We start from the raw sequence: 23,763 nt of genomic DNA on the forward strand, positions 1-23,763 counted from the left end.
TCTGAGTCCTGGACTGCACAGCGAGAGACAGGTTTTAAGAGAGCACCTATCTTGTGGACTAACTATTGGATTCCCTTCCCTCCATTTTATTGTTTACAGGCTTACTTTGTTTATTCATTTGAATGTTTGTTTTGCTTCCTCCCCCTTTCCACCTTCTTTGTTAAATAAATGCTAGTTCTTGTCTTATAAGTTGTTCACTGGTATTCCCCCATCTCTGAGAACAGAAGCCCTAATGGGCTGGAGGAGCCACACACCAGTTTGGTGGCAGTATTTTTTCTCCCTCACCTATCCCACTGCTGTATGAACCCAAGTCCCATAGTTTCTATCAGTCCACAGGGCTGCTGATAGGGAAAGGGGGTTATACAATGCCCAGGATTGCACGAATGGCAGCAATTGTTTCACCCAGGAAATGCTGCCACTGAGTGAAGCAATGAGCCGCACACTAGTTGCTTCCATTTTCAGTTAACAACTGAATGTTCCTAGGTTGTTTCGTGACATCCGAATCCAGGAACTCTGGGTTAAATAACGCAGAGTTAACCCAGGAGGTTAACGGGGTGTTCCTGGGTTAACTGAAAATGGAAGTGATGAGTGGGCGGCTCGTCACTTCACTCGCTAGTGGCAATTCTTGGGTTAAACAACCCAGGAGTTATGTGTGAACAGGGTCAATATATTAAAAACAGAGTAAAACAGTTAAAACAAAAAACATTGCTACCAAGATTAAAATACCCTAAAATCCTGGAAGAATAAAAATGTCTTAACTACCTAAAAGACAGAGACAGGACAAAAATAACCTCCTTGGGAGGGAATTCCATAATCAGGGGACTGCCACTCTCTTGGCAATGGAATACAGAGCACAGCTTCCAAAGTGACTGCAAGTCATGTAGGAGAAGGTGGTCCTTCAAATAACCTGGTCCCAAGCCATTAAGAGCTTTATATGTAATAACTAGTATATTAAATTGGGCCTCAAAAGTGCAATTTAAATAAGCCTGTTTTAATATGGTTAGAAAAGTGGACACCAGAAATTTTTGGCATTCTGCACCAGCCGTAGTTTTAAAACACTTTTGAAGGGTAGTAATCTAACACAGTATGACTAAGGAATTAAACTGTAGCCAGAGCTCTTTTCTTCAAGAAGGGGTAGAGCTGGCACACCAGCTAAAGCTGGGCAAAAGCACCCTAGGCATAGCAAGTACCTGGCCATCCAGGGGAAACGCTGTGTCCAGGAGCACCCCCAAACTATGGATCTGGCCCGTCAGAGTGTGCATGTAATCCTATCCAGAACAGGTTATACTTCCAATCCCAGGCCAGCATTTCTACTGACCAGTAGTATTTCTGTCTTGCCTGGAGTAAGCCTCAGACTCTGCCCAGACACTGATTCAGGATCTCCAGACCCTCCTGTGATCAGTGATTAAGCAATCTACACAGCATATGGAATCCTCTGCCAATGATGGTCTGCCTCCAACCTTCTCTTCTTGAGTGGTGGCCAGCCACTTTTGGCACATCTGGATAATGGCTTTCTAGATCCCGACCAGTCTGATTTTTCAGAGAGGGTATGGCACTGAGGGTGCACTTGTGCCCTGACTGACCACCTTCACCTACAGACTGCCATGGGAAACTGTACTCTATGAATCTCTCTAGATCATTCTTCAGCCTCTGGTATACTTGAATGGGAAGATTAGGACTGCATGAACTGATGGTCATTCTGGGATGTACTTCTGAATAGTTCCACATTCTTTGTGGGGAGCCCCCTTGGGTTACACAGAGTGCCAATCTGTTCCCCCTTCAATGTATGTATGAGGCCACTGAGTGAAACTATACAGAGTTGGGCAGTGCCATCAGTATGCTTTTTGTCTTTTTATCTCACCTGGATCTGGCAGTCACAGCGGTCACTGTGTCTAGCCATGGTTGAGAGCTGGATGTGAATGAGGGGAAAACCCCTCTGAATGATGATTAGCAGGCCTTGCAGGTATCAGGACTCCCTGATGATAGTAGTGTGCAAGCCACCACCTGCCCAGTTTACCTAGAAAACCACATGGGCTTTTGAACATTCCCTAAAGGAATGGGTCAGGGTAGGGTGGAAGTTGAGCATTTGAAAACAAGACTCAAAACTCCAACATGATTTTTGCACAGCTGCCTTTGCCACTCTGTCTGACTAGTAGCTGAAAATGATGCATGTTTAGGAATATCATTTCCTACTGGAATCACAGGGCTTGTAGTTTTCTTGCAAAGAGAACTACAAGGAGAAACTATAAACCCCACAGTCCAGGAAGGAAATGATGTTCTTAAAGATGCTCAGGAGCATCACTTTCAGCTTCTACCTGGAAAGGCACCTATGAGCCCTCCCTCTGCCAGTTACACCTCTCTCTTCAGATAGACATAATTTGCTTTTTATTTTTGTTTTTGCTGAGAAAGGGGAGGAACTATAGTGGGGGAAAATTAGTAGCAACAGGGGTGGGAGTAAAGCACAACCTAATCAGCCCCAAATCAAGAGCTGCTTGCAACCAATGTGAAATGGGTATGCCTTTCAAGTGGGGACTGTTTACATTTTGAGACACTCCCCACTGAACTTTGTCAGCACCACTAATTAATGGGATTTGTGACCCTCTGGTTGATCACTCACAGATACTGGGATGCTCTGGATACATTGCTGAAGCTGGATATCCAGATTACAGTAGTCATAAGGTGGGTAATTAAAAGAATTGTGCTGAATCTAAAACTCTACGCTGCCAAATTTTATACCTCATGGTTTGGCCATGATTTTGGAAAATAGTTGTTTTTCCAGAAGTTGTTATAGAAAGGTGATGATATTGGGGGTGGGTGGAGGGATTAGGGAAAATCAGTTTTCCCTGAATAAAAACAGTGTGCTGAATTTGAAAATCTAGCTTGCCAAATTTCATACCCCAGAGTTTGACTGCCAAATTAAAAATGGTCACTGTTTTCCCAGAAATTCATTCATTTTATGCATATTGGCAACTATTGGTATGAGGGAAGCACATTGGAGTATGGCTTGTACCAAAATGAATTATAGAGCAGGATGCGATGCTAGGGTTCCTCATGGGGTGCCGTCTTATAGTGTGGGCATGTCATCTGAGATGGCCAAAGTTTATTGTGGGGTGCACATCCCCAGTTCCCTATTTCAGAAGTACATTGGCAAAGATTGGCATGGGGCTATATGCTTGAGAGTGACGTGTGCGAAAATGAAGCAGTGGCCTGGAAAGGATGCAAAGGCACAAGTCTTCTTGTCATGTTGCTGCTGTATGATATGGAGTGACACAAAGCTTACTTTGGGGCGCACACTCCCTGTTCATTATTCTTCTGCATGTATAACAATTATTGCCAAATGGTGATCATTTTAGATTTTTTTCTGATATGGACTGAAATCTTTTTTTCCCCAGTTTTTTTCATTTAAATGAAATTTTAAATTGTTAACTATTATAATTTTAACAAAAAATGCTTAATCCTCATTTCCAAGTAGAAACTTTTGGCCAAGTGACCATAAGCAGTGGGATGAGGACTAGATGGTATTTGTATAATTAATTATCTTCAAGTATGGAACTATTAAAAATTGTCTGTACATACAGTTTTAACGTAACTTACCAAGTAAGTAAACGTGTGTAGGGTATGTATTTAGTTGTAAAACTAGTGGAGAAAAATGAATGAAAACCTGTACTTCATTGTTAGGATTGGGGGGGGGGGACTTTAGAGGGTCTGGAGGCCAATTTCCCACACCCACCAAGGGCCATACCTCCATCCCTCTGTCACTGAAATGCCGCCAAAATTCAGCAGCAATTCAGTGATGAAACAAGCTGCATTTTCACTTTAAAACAAGGTGTATGCACAGCACACACCTTGTTTTAATGCATAATTACCCTCCTGGGGAGAGCACAAATTTGCATTAAACTAAGGTGTGTGTTCCCCACATACCTTATTTAAAGTGAAAATGCACCTTTTTTGCCATGGCACCACCAAAATTCAGCGGCAGCAATGGGGGGGGGGGGCGGGGCGCTGGAGGCTACAAAAATGGCCAGGAAGGCCACAGGTTGCCCACCCCTGGTTTAAGGTAATGTATGTGGGAATTAAGGAGAGGCCAGAAAGAACAGAACAGTGAATTTTGCTTTCAGTCACCTCATGAATAGACTTTTCCATTCATTGCTCCCAGGCAATATACTAAACTGGTAAAATATGTGAAGCACTCTGAACATTCTAAAGCTCTACATAAATGCTATGTATTCTTACTATACATGTCTACCTTTGTGGTTTGTATTATGATTTTGATTTAACAAATGTTTGAGGATACTTTCCCCATACTTTAAAATCACAAAGTGTAGACAGCAGAGATTTCCAAATTCCACAGAGAAGTCTGATACCAGAATAATTATATTAACTTTAAGAGGAATAAAGTTAGAAAGGAAAGATTAGGAAATTGACAATGCAATCCAGTCTACTCAGAAGTAAGCCCCATTGAGTTAAATGAGGGATAACTGCCAGGTAAGTGTGTAGAGGATTGCAACGTAAATGCCTAAATGATGTTGCAAGATCACAGAGACTTGGAGCAGATGAAACCATGGCGAAACCACGGCTGTCTGAACTCCCTCTCTCCCTGCCAGCCTTCCACCAGCAGGCAAAGACTGCTTTATTCAAGCAGACCTTTGGTGTGTGAGCAGGGCTGTTGGGCTGGATGCTGTTTTTACTCTGTTATTGTAGTGTTTTTAATTGTGTTTAATGTATTTGTTTTATTATTAATTTTATCAAATTTTATTAGAGATTGTAAGACACCTTGAGTGCCATTTTTAGTAGAAAAGCAGGGTACAAGTCAAATAAATAATAAGAGATTAGCAGCAGGGTGTTGGGTTATATGTTCCCTCTCCCCAGCCCCCTTTCACCTGATCGTGGTTAATAGTAATCAGTGTTCCCATTGTAATCATGGTTTGAAACTGGGTTGAAGGAACTTGAAGAATGTAATCATTAAGGACACTTATTGCAGATGTTAACCTTAATCATGGATAAAGCCATCAGGAGAAGGGCAAGAGGAATTCATACACAAGAGAGGAAGGTCAGAGGATAACCCTAAGAAAGCTAATTTACACAATGTAAACTGTGAACCTGGCAAAATCTGTATTTATTACCACATAAGCTATTGTGATCTGTATTTAATTTATTTATGTATTTATATGCCACCTTTCTGAAGACAACCAAGGTAGTTTACCAACACTGAAAAGATTAAACCATCACATAAACATGGTAAAATAGTAAAACCTTAAAAACCATAACAATTTAAAAAACCAAGTTAAAATCTTAACTTGTATGACAATTTCAGTATCCCACTATTTCCATCTCTTCTTACATCCATAACAGTTCTCTTAATTTTTTACAGATTGATTAAAAGCAAATATAAACCCCTGGGCCAGAACATTATTGCAGCAATTTCAACACAAAAACCATTGATAGCACAAACATTGTTTCAAATGAACAACACCCTGGTCACTGTAGTGAGCAACGAGTCATTAGAAAAACAAAAAGCAAATATACAGTATCTAAATCTGTGTTCAGAAAATTTAAGAAGAAAAAAAGAACATTAGTTGTATATTGTTTAGATTTATAACCTACCCATGACACCAGTCCCAGAATAAATATCAAAAGCAACCCCCCGCTAATAAAACAGTAAATTTGTTACTGTATCAAAATATCATAGACATTTCTCTACACTCTGCAGAATAGGTAGTTTTTGCAATACTTCCAAAACGTGCACAGATGTGGACTTTAGTGAGTCTGCAGTGGGAGACAGTTCCATAACTGAAGGGCAGCCACCAAGTATGCCTCTCCTAGCACTCTGAACTCAATCTATATATGGTATCACTAAATGGGTGCCTATAAAGAGATAACTGTTTAGAGCTCTATAGATTAAAACCACCACCTTGAATTTTGCGCCCAGAAATGAACAGACATCTGAGAACTGGTGTAATGTGTTCCCAGCAACTGGTGGGCCAACACATTTTGTACCAGCTGAAGTTTCAAACAACTTTCAAGAGCAGCTGCCCATACAATGCATAGAATAGATTCAGCTTAAGGTGATAAGACACGTGAAAGTCATCAGTTTTGAAATGTTATGCAGACTTAAAGTACATCACTGAAATGAAAATAATAATTAAAAATACGTACCTCTGAAAGGAACTTATTTTGCCCCTGCTTTGCTTTAAATCTTTTAATCTTTTGCTGAATTCTCCTGTCTTTGTCCAATACTTCCACAGATGCCCACTGACAGTGAAGGTAAGAGCTAGAAGATGGAATGAAGACTAAACTAATTCAAATATGCAACAATGTTCCATCTATTAAATACTTATACTCACAGGTTGATATATATGAAAAATATATAAGTAAAAAATATTACATAAGCTTTCTCCATTTGAAGGCATCATTCAACATTTTTGGAAAACAATGCTATAAACAAATGTTAGTTATACATAAAATATAGGTTTCAAAATAAAGGAGACTAACAGAGCAATTTGAACATCCCTGGGAGAGTGTCCCAGGGATCATACAACGGCTCGTAACACCCCTCCGAGGTTAGTCTGATTCCAGACCCCTCCCCTCCCCTTTGCAGCCGGCACGGAGAGAACTGTGCTGGCTGCCTCTCAGAAAATGACCTCAGTGCCTCAGGAAAGGGCCAGTGGGTGGGGAGGGGAGGAGACTGGAGAGTCCAGGATACAAGTTATCCTGATCTCCTCCAGCCTCCTTCCCTCCCCCTCTGAAGTGTCCAAGCTAGACAGGATAAAAAGGCCAGCTAGCAAAAGTACAGAAGATCAGAGGACAGGGAAGTGAAGATTGCTTCTGCTGTTCTTCCCACCCTGCTGGCTTCAGCCCAGCAGGGCATAGGCAACTTGGATGCCTTCGAGTTCGGGGGCTTCTGAGTGGCAAGGGCTCAATCAATAGGATTGCGCCCTAAGCTTCTTTAAATTAAGTATGAACTGGGCCAAGTAGATTTCTTCCTTTACTAATGTTGAATTTCTTTTCATTTAAGCAGCTCACATAATACATGTTTTGTTCATGAATTAAGTTTTGATCTTCTCCAGGTATGAGTCTGTGAGAAAAGTATTGTAAAGCTTGGGTGATTCATGGATAGAGCCAGTAACAATTCCTGTGATTGTAGCGACAAAGGCACTTTGATTATCCCACTGAAATCAATGAGAGTTGAAGCATTAATTCAACAGAATCAAAGTGCTAAATTAAGTGTGAAACAGAGCAATCCAATGGTCCCTGGGAGAGCATTTCAGGGACCAAAGGATATGTCAGAACCCCTCTTTTGGGGCCATAGACACTCCTACAACCTTCAGAGAGGGAATCAGACATTGGGCTGTTTCCTCACAGACACCACGGAAAGCACCACAGCAGCTGCTCCTCCGAGGCTGCAGTACCAACTTTGGAAGAGGCCAAGAAGGGCAAAAAGGGGATGGGACAGTGGGTGGGGAGGGAGGAGGAGGTGCCAGAATCCTATGGTCTCTCCATCGCTGTCCCCGCCCACTGCCACTAAGTCATCTAGATGGGCTCATATGCCTATCTAGCCGAAATTGTTATTTTAAAGGAGGAATAGGAGGCAAAGGGGAGGTTCGCCTGGCACCTACACTGTATTCCTTCTGGCACCGGGTGAAGACTTTTTATTTTCCCAGGCATTTTAGCTTTGCTGTTTTAAATCTGTATTTTAAATCTCTGCATTGCTGCTAGGTTTTATTCTGGTTGTATTGTTATATTGTGGTTTTAATGCTTTTATATTTTACATTGTTTTACTGTGTGCTTTTTGGTTTTAATTTCTGTGAACTGCCCAGAGAGCTTCGGCTATTGGACGATATAGAAATGAAATGAATGAATGAATGAATGAAATCGCCCCCGTCCACTTCCTGCTTTGCCAGCAGGGCATAGATTAGACAGAGGGCTCTGAAGGAGAATTGATTTCAACCCAATTTTACACATTAATTTTTGCTGTAGCGAATCAAGCACATGGTGTGTGAACTGGCTCAACTGTAATTGACTAAGACACGTATTGGGATATATTGTATAATCAGTAGCCTAAGTCTTAAAATGTGGTGCACGTTGCTTTATATAAATTCATATAATAAAAGACCAGTATAGTGTTTATAATCTTTCATGCTTTTAATTGTATTTAAGATCCTTTTAACTTACTTTGTCCTTGCTGATTTACTTTATCTTGCTGTCTTTCTGCTGCTCTTATTTTTATGGGGGTTTTAATTGATGTTTTATTTTTTATTGTGTTTTAATTGGAATTGTCAACTGGCTCGACTTCATCCAAAAAGTGGAGTGTAAATCTCTTCAATAAATAAATATTAGTGCTGTACTGCATTTTCATGTTTACTTTGTCAAGCAAAAAGTAGGCTTCTGAAAGGTGCAGAGGCTCCTCAACTTTAGTGGTCTACCTAGCCAATCACAATCACATGATGACTGTCATGACATCAAGACACCACATAGCCAAATCGGACTACATGACATCATCATGGAAGGTAAACAAAGCCTTCCCACTAGTTTCACTCTGAATGGGAGAGGGAAAGAAGGACTATACCCCCACTGCCCAGGCAACCAGACAATGATCCCTGTACTGCCACATTCCCCACTGGTGCTGCATAGCAAAACTTTTATCCTAATCCAGCTCTAGTTGCATTTAGTTACACATGACTAGTTGGGGCAGAATGTGGATGGAGATGCAAATTTGAATGCACATCCCTATCATATTCTGCCACAGCTGTACTATTCGTCTCGTTTCCTCAGCAGTGGAGATGTGCTTCATGCTGACACCTGTTTTCTTGTCTACAGTTTATATCAATATGAAGTTGAAATTTGTATTTTAAAGCTAAAATGATTTCCTGCACCAGTCTAAAGAATAAATACTATATTTCCACAACACTAACAGCCTCAAGTTCTCTTGAGATGTAGTTTCCAACTTCCAGGTTTTGCACATTCTAGCCTAGTTCAGCATTGAAATAAAACACAGTTACCATTTAAGATAAATGAAGAAACTTCTCCCTATAAAAAAGGATTTTATCAACACATCTGAATGCAAATACAGAGGCAAGATCCAATTGTGCCCTTGTGCAGACAGCTAGGTCCACTGGCTGGCCCCACTGGTGTACATGCGGCCCCTACTACTGGTGGCCACGATGTAGTGCTTCCGGGGGCAGGCCCCAAAACAAGCAGAAATACTCATTTCTGGAAGGGGTGCAACCTGCCCTTTCCAGGAGTGAGCATTTTTGGTCATTTAGGGGCTTTCCCCTGGAAGCGCTACGTAGCAGCCACCAGCAGTAGGGGCCACCATGCACCGGGACCAGCAGACCTGGCTGCCAAATAAGGGCACAATTGGATCCTGCCCAGATGTTCCTACCTAGAAATTTTAGAGAGAGAAATTATAGCAATAAGAAATTATATCAGCAATTCTAAACTCCTGAATGGTGAACAACTGTCTGCTTACTCTTCTGTGATTAAGTTTTGCATACTGGTATCAGTTATGTTGGACTGCAGTGATAGAAGAGGTTAAAAATATACTTCAAATATTTAGGCGCTGCAGAGGGAATTTTGAAGTTATGGTTTACTTACAAGTTTTTGTATTTTACATAGAATTCTTCAGCTTCTACCTCCTGTCCATTCTCCATCTATAAAGAGAGATCAATGTTGTTAATAATGAATAATGGTGTTAAGTATTACCTCCAGCTTACATACAACACAGATTACTACACAAAAGCAGCATAGATTGGAATTTAAAAAGAGGGGGATTTAATGTATGGTATTTTTAAAAGAAGAAGGGAGAATGATATAAAGACTTCCCTACATCTGCTTATCTACGAACATTCTGCACTACTTATTACAACTTCTAAGACATGAATCATTTTAACTCCTCCCTAACCACATACAGCTTCATTCATAATAACCTTACCCCAATGCTGGCTTTCTGCCAAACCCACAGTTTAAGGAGAAGCCAAGTGTACCATTTTCTCAGGCAGCAGCCAATTAGCAACTGTACTCCTGAATGCCATATGTATTATTTTTGGCTGGCTCACGGCAACTTTATATTGTGGTTTTTGTAACATGTTCAAGTAGCATTTTAACGTGGTTTATGCTTCCATATCGTTAGCACTGCTAAATAAGAAACCATATTAAACTGAACTTTTAACTTCTGGTTGTAGTTTTAATGTGTTATTGTTCATGATATCAGTTTTACTCGATGGTGCAATTAATTTACCATGGCAAGATACCTGTATGTGGTATTTGGGGCATTAATTTAATCAAGTTAAATTAATGCCCCAAATACCACATTTAAGTAAAGTTAAAGCTGCGACAAAGAATCTCAAACCAATACTACATATCAGCAAAGTCAACTTAAGCAGGATATTTGGCATGTAATCTAACCTCAAAGTCTTGTTTTTGAACAGTAATGAAGCTTTAGATTTTGATACAGCCTTAAGTTGCAATTATTAGCTTGAAGAGGTTGGGCACTATTCAGCTGAAGTTAAGGACTTTGAAGTCAAATTGATTTCAATGGAAGAATTAAGCTCACCATTAAATCTCTTTCATTAACATAAATTGGACTTACAAATACTCCACTTTAGTGAGACTGTTCCCTTTGCAGTGTGGTAATTCTTAAAATAATTATATAAGAAACAGAAATCTTCAAGATGGTACTATAAACCATCTACACTGAGCACTAAGAACTTATATGCAAGGCCAAATATACCACTGCTTCCAATGTGATTAGTTTATACTTTGCTAACGTCCTTATTTTTCCCAGTCATGGAGTAAAGGTAAGCATTTTTAAACAATGTAAGACTATCAACAAACAATTCAAGAAAAGATACACCAATATTGCAACCTTCTTTCTGGCAAGGAAGCCTCTCATTTTCCTTCAAGAGCACTATCTGACAGGATCCAGGCATAACACAAAATGAATATAAATAAAGTATGGAAAACCAATACCAGCTGACCTGAACCAACTGCTATCTACATATGGATAACAGCAGTAACCTGCTATGCTCTGGTGGAACATTTAAGCATTGTGAGCTGGTGCAAATATAACACTCCAGAATCACCAACCAAGGATTGGGAGAAGGTCACAAAATCACATGCTCCCTCTCATCACGCTAGGTCCCCTCCCCACAATAATAGTTAAGCATTACATCTGGATAAATCAAGCCTTTGCTCCCAAACTCCGTATTAAAATTGGTGCTCAGAGTGCCCTTAACCATGGTTATCAATAATGACACAGAAAGGTGAGATACGGTTAAGGAACTCAAGATTTCTTGAATGACCTCAGTGAATCATGCTCTAATCCATCTCCACCATACATGGGACTGTTCTTGAGGACAGTCCAGAAATCAATTGGTTCAAAGAGCACCTGCCAGAGTTCTGACAACTTCTGTCACTAGAACTTGGGGTCACCTGACAAAACTGACTGGTAATACATTCAAAAGAGACAATAATGTATGAAATTTACTGTCATAAGATGTTGTGATGGCTCCTGGCTTAGATGGCTTTAAAAAGCTGATGATAATGATGATGATGATGATGATGGTGATGCACTGTGTAAATATGCCCAGGATTGCTTACAGTCATAAAACCAGTCAATGCAATAACATTTTTACAATTAAAAACAGAAGAAAAAACCCAAATAGAACAGTAACAAATCAATAAAACAGCAATACAATCAGAAATGGAACACCAGACAAACCCATATTAAAAGCAGACCACCATTAAACCTTAAAAGCTTGTTGAAATAAAAAAGGGTTTTCAAGGGACATGTGAGAGCTACTATTCTTTAATACAAAATGGGGATAAACTGGGCCAGTCCCACAAGGTACAATGAGCTGCTTGTGTATGGTGAAGGATTTGGGGGGGGGGGGGATCAGCACTGCACACTCTTATCTGTAAATGAAAGTGGTGTTTTAAGCTGAAATATTTCATGTTTTAAAATCTGTTCATATATTTTTTAATTTCTAAATTTATAAACTGGATGTGCTATTGTTGGCCTTTTGTTTTGTTTTAGGGTGAAGAAGCCACAAGTGGCATTGTGTCTCATGTTCTGTTTCTGTCCTGTTTTCCTTATTTCTTTGTACAACATCTTGTAAATTATTAACTAGTAATTTAAATCACTTTATTTAAAAATCAACTTAATTTAAATTAATCCACCTGAACAGGCAGAATAGATTAATATTTAGAGTCACACGAACAGGTTTTTAAAAATACACGCACCGTTATCTGTTTTGTTTGACAATTATGGAAGGAGTTTGCCAGTGAAATAAACAGCCCTGAGATATGAAGATTTCCCACCCCCTCCCCCAAAATTAACTACCTGTTTCTTGAATGTACGACTACTCATGATTTTCTCTACTACAGGTCCTTCAGCATCAGCAGATTCCTGCAATGAAACATTTCACGATTGTTACATAAGTGAACAAAAGTGCAGAAAAGGAGTAACTAAACTATTTACAGATACCGTTGAAGTTTGTAAATTCCAGGCTCAGAATACGAACTCAGAAGGCTCATAATGCTTGCCTTCAGTATGAGGATGAGCATTATGGGCTTGAAATCTTCTCTGGCTCAGGTTTTAAGAAAAGGACTAGACCCTTCCTCCCACCTTGCTACTGCTGAGCAGGAACAGCAGCTCGGGAAGGGAATTCATGGTCTTCCCCCTATCATTTTCTCTCCTTCCATCCCTGCACGTCAAACACCGGCAAGTCAGCATACACTAGCAAATGCAGTTTTCCTAGGGCATCAGACATTTCCCTTGGGCATCAGAAATTTCTCAGGACTCCCTGTATGCATAGTTCTAGCAGTGTTTCACACATTTTGAAGGAGGGAGAAAGAAGGACCAAGGAAGAAAGGAGACCCCATGCTACCAGAGCAACCAAATACAGAGGGTTGAGGTTCATGGCCTGAGGATTCAGAGAGGCTACAATTACAAGCTAAACTTTGGACTTCGGAAATACACGTTTTTCTGAGCACTCTCCACTTTTGCTTGTAATTTCTGGGGCCAATCCAAGTTGAACCCAGGGAAGCTCACTCATCTCCAAAAGGTATTAAGGGATTGGGGCACCTGTCTTTCAGGAAAGGCCAATCTGTTTGGCCTTTTCAGCTTAGGAAAAAAAACCTTAAGTGGAGAAAGTGCTTTCATATCCGGTTTGTAGGCTCCCTGGAAGCATCTTGCTGAACAGTGTTGAAAACAGAACACGGGACTCAATGGACCTATGGTCTGATTCAGAAGGAGACTTTATGATATTTCTGTTCTCATGGCATTTTCTTGTTAATTATGCAGTAGTAGTGATTCTCTTAGTTTTGCAGAGAATAGTGACATTTTTTAAGTCTGAAGGTGATCAAGAACCCTAAATGGCAAAGCAAAATTGACTCCCCCATCCACTTAACTTCTCTTGGAGATATTTAACTCAAGATACCATAAAGGACATTTAAGAAAGCTTAAAATATGAATTGCCAAATGAATACTTAAAGTGTGCAGACTTTCACCAATGGTTTCCCAAGCTAGTTAAGTGAAGCAGCAATATTAAAAGACCACTACAAAAAAAGGTTGTTACAGGAGTCATTTCACATTATCACCCTTCATTTTATTCAACCTATTTTATCCATCATTTGCATTGCACAGAAAATAAAGAATACCCTGCTGGTTACTACAAGACAGTAATTTCATAAAGGGGTTCTTATAGTGCCTGACAGCAGGAGACAAGCTTGAGTGGTTTATTAAGTCATAGAAGCCAGACCACTGAATTCACAGAGGTAAATTCAGTCTCCTTGGAGCCTAGTTTTAGGCTTTTCAACAGAGACCATTAATTTCACTAAATTGTGTTGAATTACATATTGTAGGCTTGTAAAGACAACCTGAATGAACACAGCCTTTAAGAACCTAAACAACTAATTTCCTTTGGCATATTGAGCCAAGCTGAGATGGAAGTCCCTTGGAAAGAAAGCCAACACTAAAATGTTTTACAGCCTAAATCGTTACAGAATTTTCAGTTTACCTCTCTGTTTGAAGAGCGTAAATATGGACAGACCTGTTGCTCAGATTGAGAAGTATTTGAAGGGGAGTTTCTTCCAGCACCATCTGCGTCATCAACTTCTTCATCAGAAATCTTGAACTCCAGGTCTTCTGTATAACGCTTCCTCTTAACCTGTCTGCTGGAGCGCCTCTTCTGAAAAAGAAAATGTTAATCTTCCATGTAAATATCCATTCTCTTGGTTACCAGTGGTATAGTTCTCAAAAGAGAAGGCCATTCCCTTTTGAAAGTAGGACAGAGGCAAGAATACAAAAAGCCTCATCACAAAAGAGGGTGTCACTTCTTTTCTCCTGACTGGGTGATGATTCTGCTTCTCACTACGAAATACAATTAAAACTTGGAAGAAACCCACATCAAAGTAGAGAAACACACGCTAGATGTCGTAGATAAGAGAAGAGTAACAGAAAGGAGGCCACAGCACTCTTCCTGGAGGGAGCACACTTTAGACAGTCTCATATAGAGACCCCACAGCAGGAACAGGTGTCGTCCAGCGGAGCTTTTCTGAGTGGTTCGTGGCCTGTTACAGTCTGGGCCAGGGAGAGAGACGGTGGAACCCGCGGTGGCACGCTGTGATAAGTTTGCAAGGCACTTTGAAGATAAAGTCACTCAGATTCATCATGAATTGGACACCACCATTAATGCAGTTCCATTGGTAGAGGCGTTCAGAGCACCGTCTAGTCCAGTTTTATTGGATGAGTTTCAGTTACTGAGGCCTGAGGATGTGGACAAGGTGCTTGGCCAAGTCTGATCGACCACTTGTGTGCTTGACCCTTGCCCTTCATGGCTTATTAAATCAAACAAGGAGGGGATGTCCGGCTGGGTCCAGGAGGTTGTAAATTCCTCCTTGAAAGAGGGAGTGGTGCCTGCTGCTTTAAAAGAGGCGGTAATTAGACCACTCCTGCAAAAGCCTAAACTGGACCCTGAGGATGTTAACAATTATAGGCCAGTGGCCAACATCCCCTTCCTGAGCAAGGTGCTTGAGCGAGTGGTTGTAGGACAGCTCCAGGAACTCTTGAATGAAACGGATTATCTAGATCCATTTCAATCGGGCTTCAGGCCTGGTATTGGAATGGAAGCTGCCTTGGTCGCCCTGTGGGATGACCTCTGCCGGAAGAGGGACAGGGGGAGTGCGACCCTGTTGATTCTTCTGGACCTCTCAGCGGCTTTCGATACCATCGACCATGGTATCCTTCTGGATAGGTTGTCTGGGTTGGGAGTTGGAGGCACTGCACTACAGTGGTTCTGCTCCTACTTGGATGGCCGATTCCAGAAGGTGGTGCTGGGGGATTATTGCTCTGTGCCATGGCAATTGTGCCATGGGGTTCCACAGGGCTCTATTTTATCCCCCATGCTGTTTAACATCTACATGAAACCGCTGGGGGAAGTTATCCGGAGGTGTGGGCTGAGGTGCCATCAATATGTGGATGACACCCAGCTTTACCTCTCTTTCTCATCAAATCCAGGTGAGGCAGTGGCTGTTCTGAATCAGGGCCTGGGCACGGTAATGGACTGGATGAGGGCCAATAAACTGAAACTCAATCCAGACAAGACGGAGGTACTGTTAGTGGGTGGTTCGTCTACCCGGCTAGGTGATATTCAACCTGTTCTGGAGGGGGTTGCACTCCCCCTAAAGGATCAGGTTTGTAGTTTGGGGGTGCTCTTGGATCCAGAACTGTCACTTGAGGCACAGGTGAACTCAGTGGCACGGAGCACTTTTTATCAGCTTAGGCTGGTATACCAACTACACCCTTATCTGGACAGAGATAGCCTAGCTACAGTGATCCATGCTCTGATAACTTTTCGTCTGGATTACTGCAATGCGTTATATGTGGGGCTGCCTTTGAAAACGGTCCGGAAACTTCAGCTGGTCCAAAACAGGGCAGCAAGATTGTTAACAGGGACTGGCCTGCGAGCTCATATTACGCCAGTACTTTTCCACCTGCACTGGCGGCCAGTCCATTTCCGGGCCCGATTCAAAGTGCTGGTATTAACATTTAAAGCCCTTAACGGGTTGGGGCCAGGTTATCTGAAGGATCGCCTCCTCCCATATGTGCCTGCCCGGACCTTAAGATCTTCGTCAGCGGCCCTCCTCCGTGAGCCCCTGCCAAAGGAAGTGAGGCGGGTGGCTACTAGGAGGAGGGCTTTTTCTGCTGTGGCACCCCGGCTCTGGAATGAGCTTCCTAGCGAGGTTCGCCTGGCACCTACATTGTATTCCTTTCGGCGCCAGGTGAAGACCTTTTTATTCTCCCAGGCATTTTAGCATTTTAGCTTTCTGAACTTTTAGCTTTGCTGTTTTAAATCTGTATTTTAAACTCCTGCACTGCTGCTAGGTTTTATTGTGGTTGCATTGTTATATCGTGGCTTTAATGTTCTATATATTTTAAATTGTTTTATTGTATGCTGTTTGGTTTTAATTTTTGTGAACCGCCCAGAGAGCTTCGGCTATTGGGCAGTATAGAAATGAAATCAAACAAACAAACAAACAAACAGGAGCTATGGACCTCCAGGCCAGAACCAGCCCATGGTGCATTCCCATCTGGCCGATGGCATTCCTTCCCAATCAGCTAATTAGCAGGGAACAGCTGAGCAGAGTTTCACTCTCTTTCCTTCACTGCTCAGTTATTTCCCACCTCTCAGATGATTGGCAGGAAACAGATAAGCAGTGGGGAAAAGGGGGTAGGGGCTGCAGATAAAGTTCAAATGCCATACAACAACTGTGTGGAGGAACCATTGGTAAATTATGTGATTCTACTCTACCCCAGCATTTCTTGTTCACTTGGGAGAGAACCATGTTATTTGCCCTATCTACATGGCACCTCCATACCTATGTTACTGGTTTGGTGTGGGACTGAACAATGGGAATGCAGCTTCCAAGCTGCAATGGGTAATGCAAACTGGATCTATGTTTGAAATAGGTGTTCATCATTCTAACGGTCCCTGCAAGTGAGTTGCTGATTTTATTCATTCCAGTGACTAAAACCAGTGGTGTCCTACCAGTGAATCATACTTTATTTGGTAAATTTCTTTGTTATCTCATATTAATAAGAAATTTACCAAATCTTTAAGACATCTAACTTAGAAGCCTATCTTCTTCTGAATTTAGGTGACAGAAGATTAAGAAAGTCTTTCTATTATGAGCTTTCTACTACATAACTGGTGCTGTTTGTCCTGAGGGCAGGGGAGAGAAAAGGAGACAAAATACACTCTTGAGATCTATAAAAAGCAAACAATTTCAGGATTGAACTCTCAAGTCTAGCTAGCATCTCCTAGATAACATATAGCTACTGAAAAGAGTCCAAATGTGGGGATTGTTCATACAACAAGACTTGCTAAGAGATAACTGGCATGGTTTCTGTCTTACTAAACTTTTAGGATTATTTGAGAGTGTCAACAAAAATATATATGGAGTGACTGCATAAACATTATGTACTTGAAATTTTGAAAATGTTTTTGACTTTCATCAGAGGCACAATGAGGGACAGGTTACTTACCTGTAACTGGTTTTTTGAGTGGTCATCTGTGAACTCACACATATGGGTTATGTGTATGCTCCAGGCATGGCTCCCACCCCCCTCTCAGTCCTGAGTCTGCCGCAGCAGAGGAATAAAAGAGTAGTGCGAGTTCACAGGTGACCACTTGAAGAACCACAATTACAGGTAAGCAACCTGTCCTCCTCCTTCATGGTCTCTGTGACTCATACATATAGGTGACTGAAAAGCAGGAGACCTACCAGAGGAGGGAGATCACATGCCAAAACCATAAAAAGAACCACCATGCCAAAGGCTGCATCTGCATGAGCCCTGATGTCTAGGCAGTAATGTTTGATGAAGGTAGAGGGTTGAGCCCGAGGTGCAGCACTACAACGATGAGTAAGTGGAACGTCCCTGAGGAAAGCAGCAGAAGATGCTATAGCCCTAGTGGAATGGCCACATACTTGGATAGGGCGAGTGCTGGACTGGTGGATAAAGACTAGGGAGTCCATTAAGGAAATGTTTGACATCAGGGTACAAGTACATGGAGAAACTCTAGACCTTGCAATAATTATCTGATAGTGCTGCTAAGTAAACCTTCAGTGATGACAGTGCCAGACCTTTATTCTTAAGAGAAAGGAGTAAGTCTTTCTTGAGGAAGACCACAGGACTCTGGATTTTGACCCATAGATGCTAGAAAATGTGAAAATATGAAGCCCAAGTAGAGGGTTTGCAGAAGGCAGTCATCACTTACAACTTCTCTTTGGAGAAGAGGTTAGGCTGTCGACTCTCCAGGCTGTGAGGTGTAAGTTTTGAAGGTCAGAGTGTCTGATCTTCCCCCTGTTCATTATGAGGAGGGTGGAGAAAATCACGGTAAAACAGGAGGAGCGATGTAGCAAACCATGTTTGCCTTGGCCATCACAGGATTATTAAGATACTAGGTGCTCTGTCATTTTCTGTCTTGTTCACGACATGTGTGATGAGGGGGAAGGGAGGAAAGGCATAAATCAAGGTACTTCCCCAGTGTAGGAGAAAGGAATTGCCTAGAGTATCTGGGTCAGTGCAGCAGAAGATTACTGTAGGAGGGGTATCTACAATGGAGTAACCCTGAGCAATGATTGATAGAACGCACGTATCAGTGGTGATGGATTCTCAAGTGGCAAGAAAAGGTCTGAGAGTGTTGGAGAAAAACAGGGCCAATGACCAGACCCTTCTGCAATCAAAGCTGAAGCTTGGATTGGTTAGTGCGCTTAGCCCTGTGTGAATTGGTGGTGTTTGCCCTGAAAATGGGTATACAAGTCCAATACAATGCTTTTGGGGTCTGTTTGAAGCTGAATCAGGTTGGCGTCAAGCTGGCCCCTGGTGCTGCCCATATGGATGTGGAGGATTCATGGATAGTGAAGAATATCGGGGTCCCATTCCCATCTTTCAGGTGGATGTTTTCCTTTGTGAACATGGTCCAAGCTTTCGTACGGAGATGCACTGAAGAGGCCTTTGCCGTTACATGTGAGGTCCTCCACCCCAGATCTAGCATGCTGGTTAAGCCCTGCAGTTTAAAGCCAAGTGTGTTATCATAACAATACGGCAGCTGCATAGCCTTGGAGCGGCAGTTGGCCATATAGCAGGCCATACTGATTTGTTGGCTGGCAAGTCTGTGAGCTTCGGCCTGAAGTATCATTGCCAGGTTTTGTACATCCTCCCGAAAGCAGTCAAAAGGTTGCTGCTTTTTCCCATAGGAACTGTTGGTAGGCTGCCAGGCAGTCCTCAAAATTGGCTACTCGCAGGGCTAGAGCTGCAATAGAGTAGATCCTATGCCCCACTGAGTCTAATTTTCTCCCCTCTGAGTTGACAGGAGCAGAATTGGGGTTTTGTCTGGTCTTTGACTGGAATGCCTCCACTATTATGGAGTTTGGAATGCAGTGTTTAAAAAGGGAAGAGCAGTCCTCTTCCTGAACCCTGTCTAGATTCTCTATCTTTCTAGATGTAGGGGATATGGTGGAAAGTTTTGACCATCATTGCTTAATGATATGCAAGAGCATGGGGAGTATAGAAAAAGTGACCGGGGGGCTAAGTCCAGTTGAACCCTCTAAAATACCAGAACCAGGACCAGTGGAGCCTTAATTTCTAGCCCTAAGGATTTTACCATTTTCAGTATCTGTTCTGCATAGGACCTAATGTAATCAGATGGAGAGAGGGTTTTTTGATCCCTGACAGTAGCATCAGAGGAGGAGGTTGAGGCCACCACAGAAGAAGAAGCCGACGAAACGGAGTGATCCTTGGAACGTGGGTTGGAAGGTGGATCCAGGTTAGCAGTTGGTGAAGTTTTAGCTAGTGAAACCGCTGATGGCAGTTGGGGGTGTGGCTTCCAGGAATTTTGTAATTACATCTTGGAAGAAATTAGCTGGAAGAGGGGAGCATGATGCAAACAGCAAGCTGGTAAAATAGGTACTGTAGTAGTTGCCAGTAACTGTGTATCAGGTAGTTTAGATATGGTGTGGGTCGGTGGTGAAAGGTTGGGGGGCACCTGTGATCATTTGCTATGGTGACGGGAGTGAGAACATTAGTGGCATGAGTAGTAATGCTGAGCATTTTTATCCCTATAGTCATGATACTATCAGGAGGAACAGTGATGCCTTCATAGTGGAGAGCGATCCTCGTAATAGTATGGAGGAGATCTCTTGAAGTATGAGTGTCAATGGTACTCCAATGGCATGTTGGAGGGATGCTGGAGGAAGCTCCCCAATGAGGCAGGTGAGGCTGGTGAAGTTTCTTGGTATCTAGGGGATGTTCCTGCAGAGAAGGCTGGTAGGGTTCCAGGGAGGAGCATTCCCTGGATTTGGCTTCTGATACCAACCCCATGTACTGAATGTCATCTGAGTAGTTGCAATTCCATGGGAGTCACATTTTCTCCAGAACTGATATTAGAGACAAGTAGGTTGTGCAACCATTGGTACCAAGGGTAGATGCTTCAGTGTGGGTTAAGCCATTTGATCTCATCATCTGATTTGCTCACATGAGCAGTCTTTTTCCTTTTTGGTCCTGGTGCCTGGGGATTGTCAGGGCATTTATTTCAGGACTTGGCTGGTTTTAACTTTTTGGTCTCGACTGCCTATACCGAGGGCTTGGTTCTAAGCTGAGGTGCTGCAGTTGAAGCCGATGCCAGAAAGGAACAATACTCCTGATACCAGGGATGACTGCCCTGCAGCACTCTGAGAAGCTGCAATACAATCTGTGCCAGCATCGTGCAAATGGCGGTAGCGTGCAGAGGGCGATTCCGCATGGCTCTTTCTGCTGCCTTGAAGGCTTATTCCCACAGAAGGGTGCAGAGGCATTCTGTTTATTTCTTCTGGCCTGTTTAGTAAAGGCCTGGCAGTAGGTACACAAGTCCACTTTATGTGTGGAACAGAGGCAGAAGAGACAGTAAGTGTGTCTGCCCGTTAGCGGTATCTTTCTGCCCCAATGGATATACTTTTTGAAGAAGGCCTTGGAAGTCATGTACCCCAAAGGGGTGAAGGAATGAAAGAGGAAAAACTCAAGAGGAGAAAGGAAAGAAACAGGAAGAGAAAGAAGAGCAAGAATTCTGCTAAACATCTAGTTGTAACTCCTTTTCCTCCATTGCACTTCATTGAGCATGCAATCTTCATGATGTCTGAATTCCCAAGTTGACTCTAAAGAGTTCCCAAAACATTTGCTGTGGCATCCAAATTGGACAAAGTCTGATTAGAGCTAATCAGATATTGCCACAGCCCACCGCAACTTGTTTAAGCTATAGTGGGATGCCGTGTGTGCCGGCAGCCATTGCAAACCCAGTGCAAGGTGGGTCCCTGCCACAGTTAACAAACCACCCACAACCCAAAAAACCCCACAGGTAAGCCATGATGGGCTTCAGTGGTTGTGCGAACCAGGCCATTACCTCCAAACCTTGTTCTAAAGTGTGCCTTGTGTTGTGCTTTTTTTCTCTGTTATTCCCCTCTTTCTAAAGTTAATATCCCGCATATGGACAGGCTGAGCACTGTGGTTTGAAAGACTGGGAGCAATTCTAGGAATCTGTATGATGCTTCTAGCCACCAAATCGTGTTTTGGAGATCAGGACACCAAATTGGCTCAACAATTTACAGTGTAAAATTACAGTGTAAATTACACTGTAAATTAAGTGCAAAGTGATGCACATTAGGCAAAAAAACAAACAAACCCCAAACCCAAATGTGATTCACATATGTATGTGTTCTCAATATATATATATACACATGCACACACGTATATAACACACACACACACACACACTGATTTAACCATCTAGAGAAGCGAATTTGGGATTACAGTTCAAAGCTCACTGAAACTGTCAACTCAATGTGAAGGATATGAAAAAGGAAAACTTTTTGGTAGGAACTAGTCGGAAATTTATTGAAAAAAATTACAAATATTGTAATTCCATTATATAAATTATGTTACAGAAAACTATATTGTAGTGCAATATAGTTCTCTGTACCATAACACCCATGAAATTCTGACATGGTTTATCTCTGAGCTGTAAATATCAAGGAAATGAAATGTAAATACACACAAAGGCCATCTCCCCACCTCTTCTGTAGTCCTAACTCCCCAAACCAACAGATGCAAGTATCAAGAAATTAATCAGCTGAGACAGCAATTATATCACAGAGGTAAAAGTCATCATCAGAATGTTTGCATATACTCAGACCTAACCATAAATGCCAAGGTTAGGTAAAGTGGTCCTCCAAACCGACACACTCTTTTAAAGTAAATATTCAGTGTAATACTCCAGCGAAAGAAGACAACCAGCACATAAATACAGCAAAGGTGAGCTAGTAATCTGTGCCATACACACATTTGTGCCATATACACATTTCATACTGGCCACACGTTACAGGCTTACTGCAAACAAGCAGCGTACTGGTGCATGTAGCCTGCTCGCTCCTCATTTCATGAGAGACGGTAAAGCAAATAAAAAAGGAGAGCTTATCGTGACATCCAAGCCTGGGATCCTGGTTTGTTGCTCCAAAACAAAATAGAATCACAAATTTGTTCCTGACTTACAAATCCTGTCTTGTTTGGGAGTTAAAAAAACAGGATCCCAGGTTCAGATATCACAATACACTATCCCTTTCTGGTTAGTTTTACCTGGTCACATGAAGGGGGAGTGAACTGCATGTACCAGCACATAAGCCAAGATAAGCCAGGAATCCTGCCTTATTATGATGTTCGAATGTACTGGGTGCATTTGGATATAATGCTAAACTGGCCGGCCTTTCCTTTTTAGAATTCTTATTCCTTTTCACTGTTATAAATCGTTTTTATGCTGTATTGTTTTTATTGTTGATTCTCTTGATTAAATTTGTTTTTAACTTTGTATGCCGCCTAAAGTATTGTGTATATAGGTGGGATATAAATTGAATGAATGAATAAATCAATGGTTTACCATTATGAGAATGAATGAGCCACAAGCCTTGTGCATTCCCCTTCTCATCTCTTCCTCCAGTGCAGGTGAGAGAAGATTGGAAGCTTCTGCTTCCATTTTTGATTAACCACAGTTTAGCATGTCGTCCAAACCCTAAAGTGTGGTATAAACTTAACTAGGGCTGGTTGAAACAAAGCAACTTCATAAACTATGAACCATAGTCAAGATAAACCACAGTTTGTCCCAGTTAAGACAACAAAAAGTGTGATTAATCCAAAGAGGAAACAAAAGCTTCTGAACTCCTCCTCATAGCCACACCAGAGGAGGGGGCAAGCACATGAGCCAGAGGATTGCAGCAGCAAGTTCTTATAACACTACACCATGGTTTCACATTATATTTGAATGATGCCACAGTGTTCACACCTAACTGTAAAACAAATGATTGACCATAGTACCTGAACTCCTGCATCATCTTCCTCTTCAGGATGTGGTGAGCCTGGTGGTGTTTTTTCTACATCTGAGTTTTCAGAACCTTCCTTTCCTTTGTTGACTTTTTTCTTCACAGCATTGGATTCTGACTCTGGTTTCTTGTTACTAAAACATAAGCATCCTTCATCAGAGTTTGAATAAACACACTTTTTATACCATTTGGAATGGAATGAATCTGCAATCATTTCGTTGTAGGCATTTAAGTCCAACCCAATCAACATTTTTAAAAATATACTGTGCTATTTACCAGTTGTATTGTAGCAGTATACTTTCCTACGTGCTTAATACCTGATACAGCATCAACATCTTTAAAAGAAAACATGCTAGCTCA

The 23,763-nt window shown here is 41.8% G+C and overlaps 1 protein-coding gene across 6 annotated transcripts in view; it reads right to left on the reverse strand.

The window, feature by feature from the left end:
• CHD7 (chromodomain helicase DNA binding protein 7) overlaps positions 1 to 23,763 on the reverse strand; it is a 207,232-nt gene that overhangs the window by 47,727 nt on the left and 135,742 nt on the right. For all 6 annotated transcript variants that reach the window (XM_084849455.1, XM_084849451.1, XM_084849457.1 and 3 more), the window contains 5 exons: positions 23,399 to 23,537; positions 14,052 to 14,189; positions 12,341 to 12,406; positions 9,595 to 9,650; positions 6,157 to 6,271 (listed from right to left, as the gene is read on the reverse strand). In XM_084849455.1, coding sequence (XP_084705581.1) covers positions 6,157 to 6,271; positions 9,595 to 9,650; positions 12,341 to 12,406; positions 14,052 to 14,189; positions 23,399 to 23,537 — 514 coding nt within the window. The remainder of the gene's footprint in view (positions 1 to 6,156; positions 6,272 to 9,594; positions 9,651 to 12,340; positions 12,407 to 14,051; positions 14,190 to 23,398; positions 23,538 to 23,763) is intronic.

Source organism: Heloderma suspectum, chromosome 4, assembly GCF_057233095.1.
Source record: "Heloderma suspectum isolate Gila_16-S chromosome 4, 16-S_ref, whole genome shotgun sequence".
In the NCBI taxonomy this organism is placed as follows: Eukaryota; Metazoa; Chordata; class Lepidosauria; order Squamata; family Helodermatidae; genus Heloderma; species Heloderma suspectum.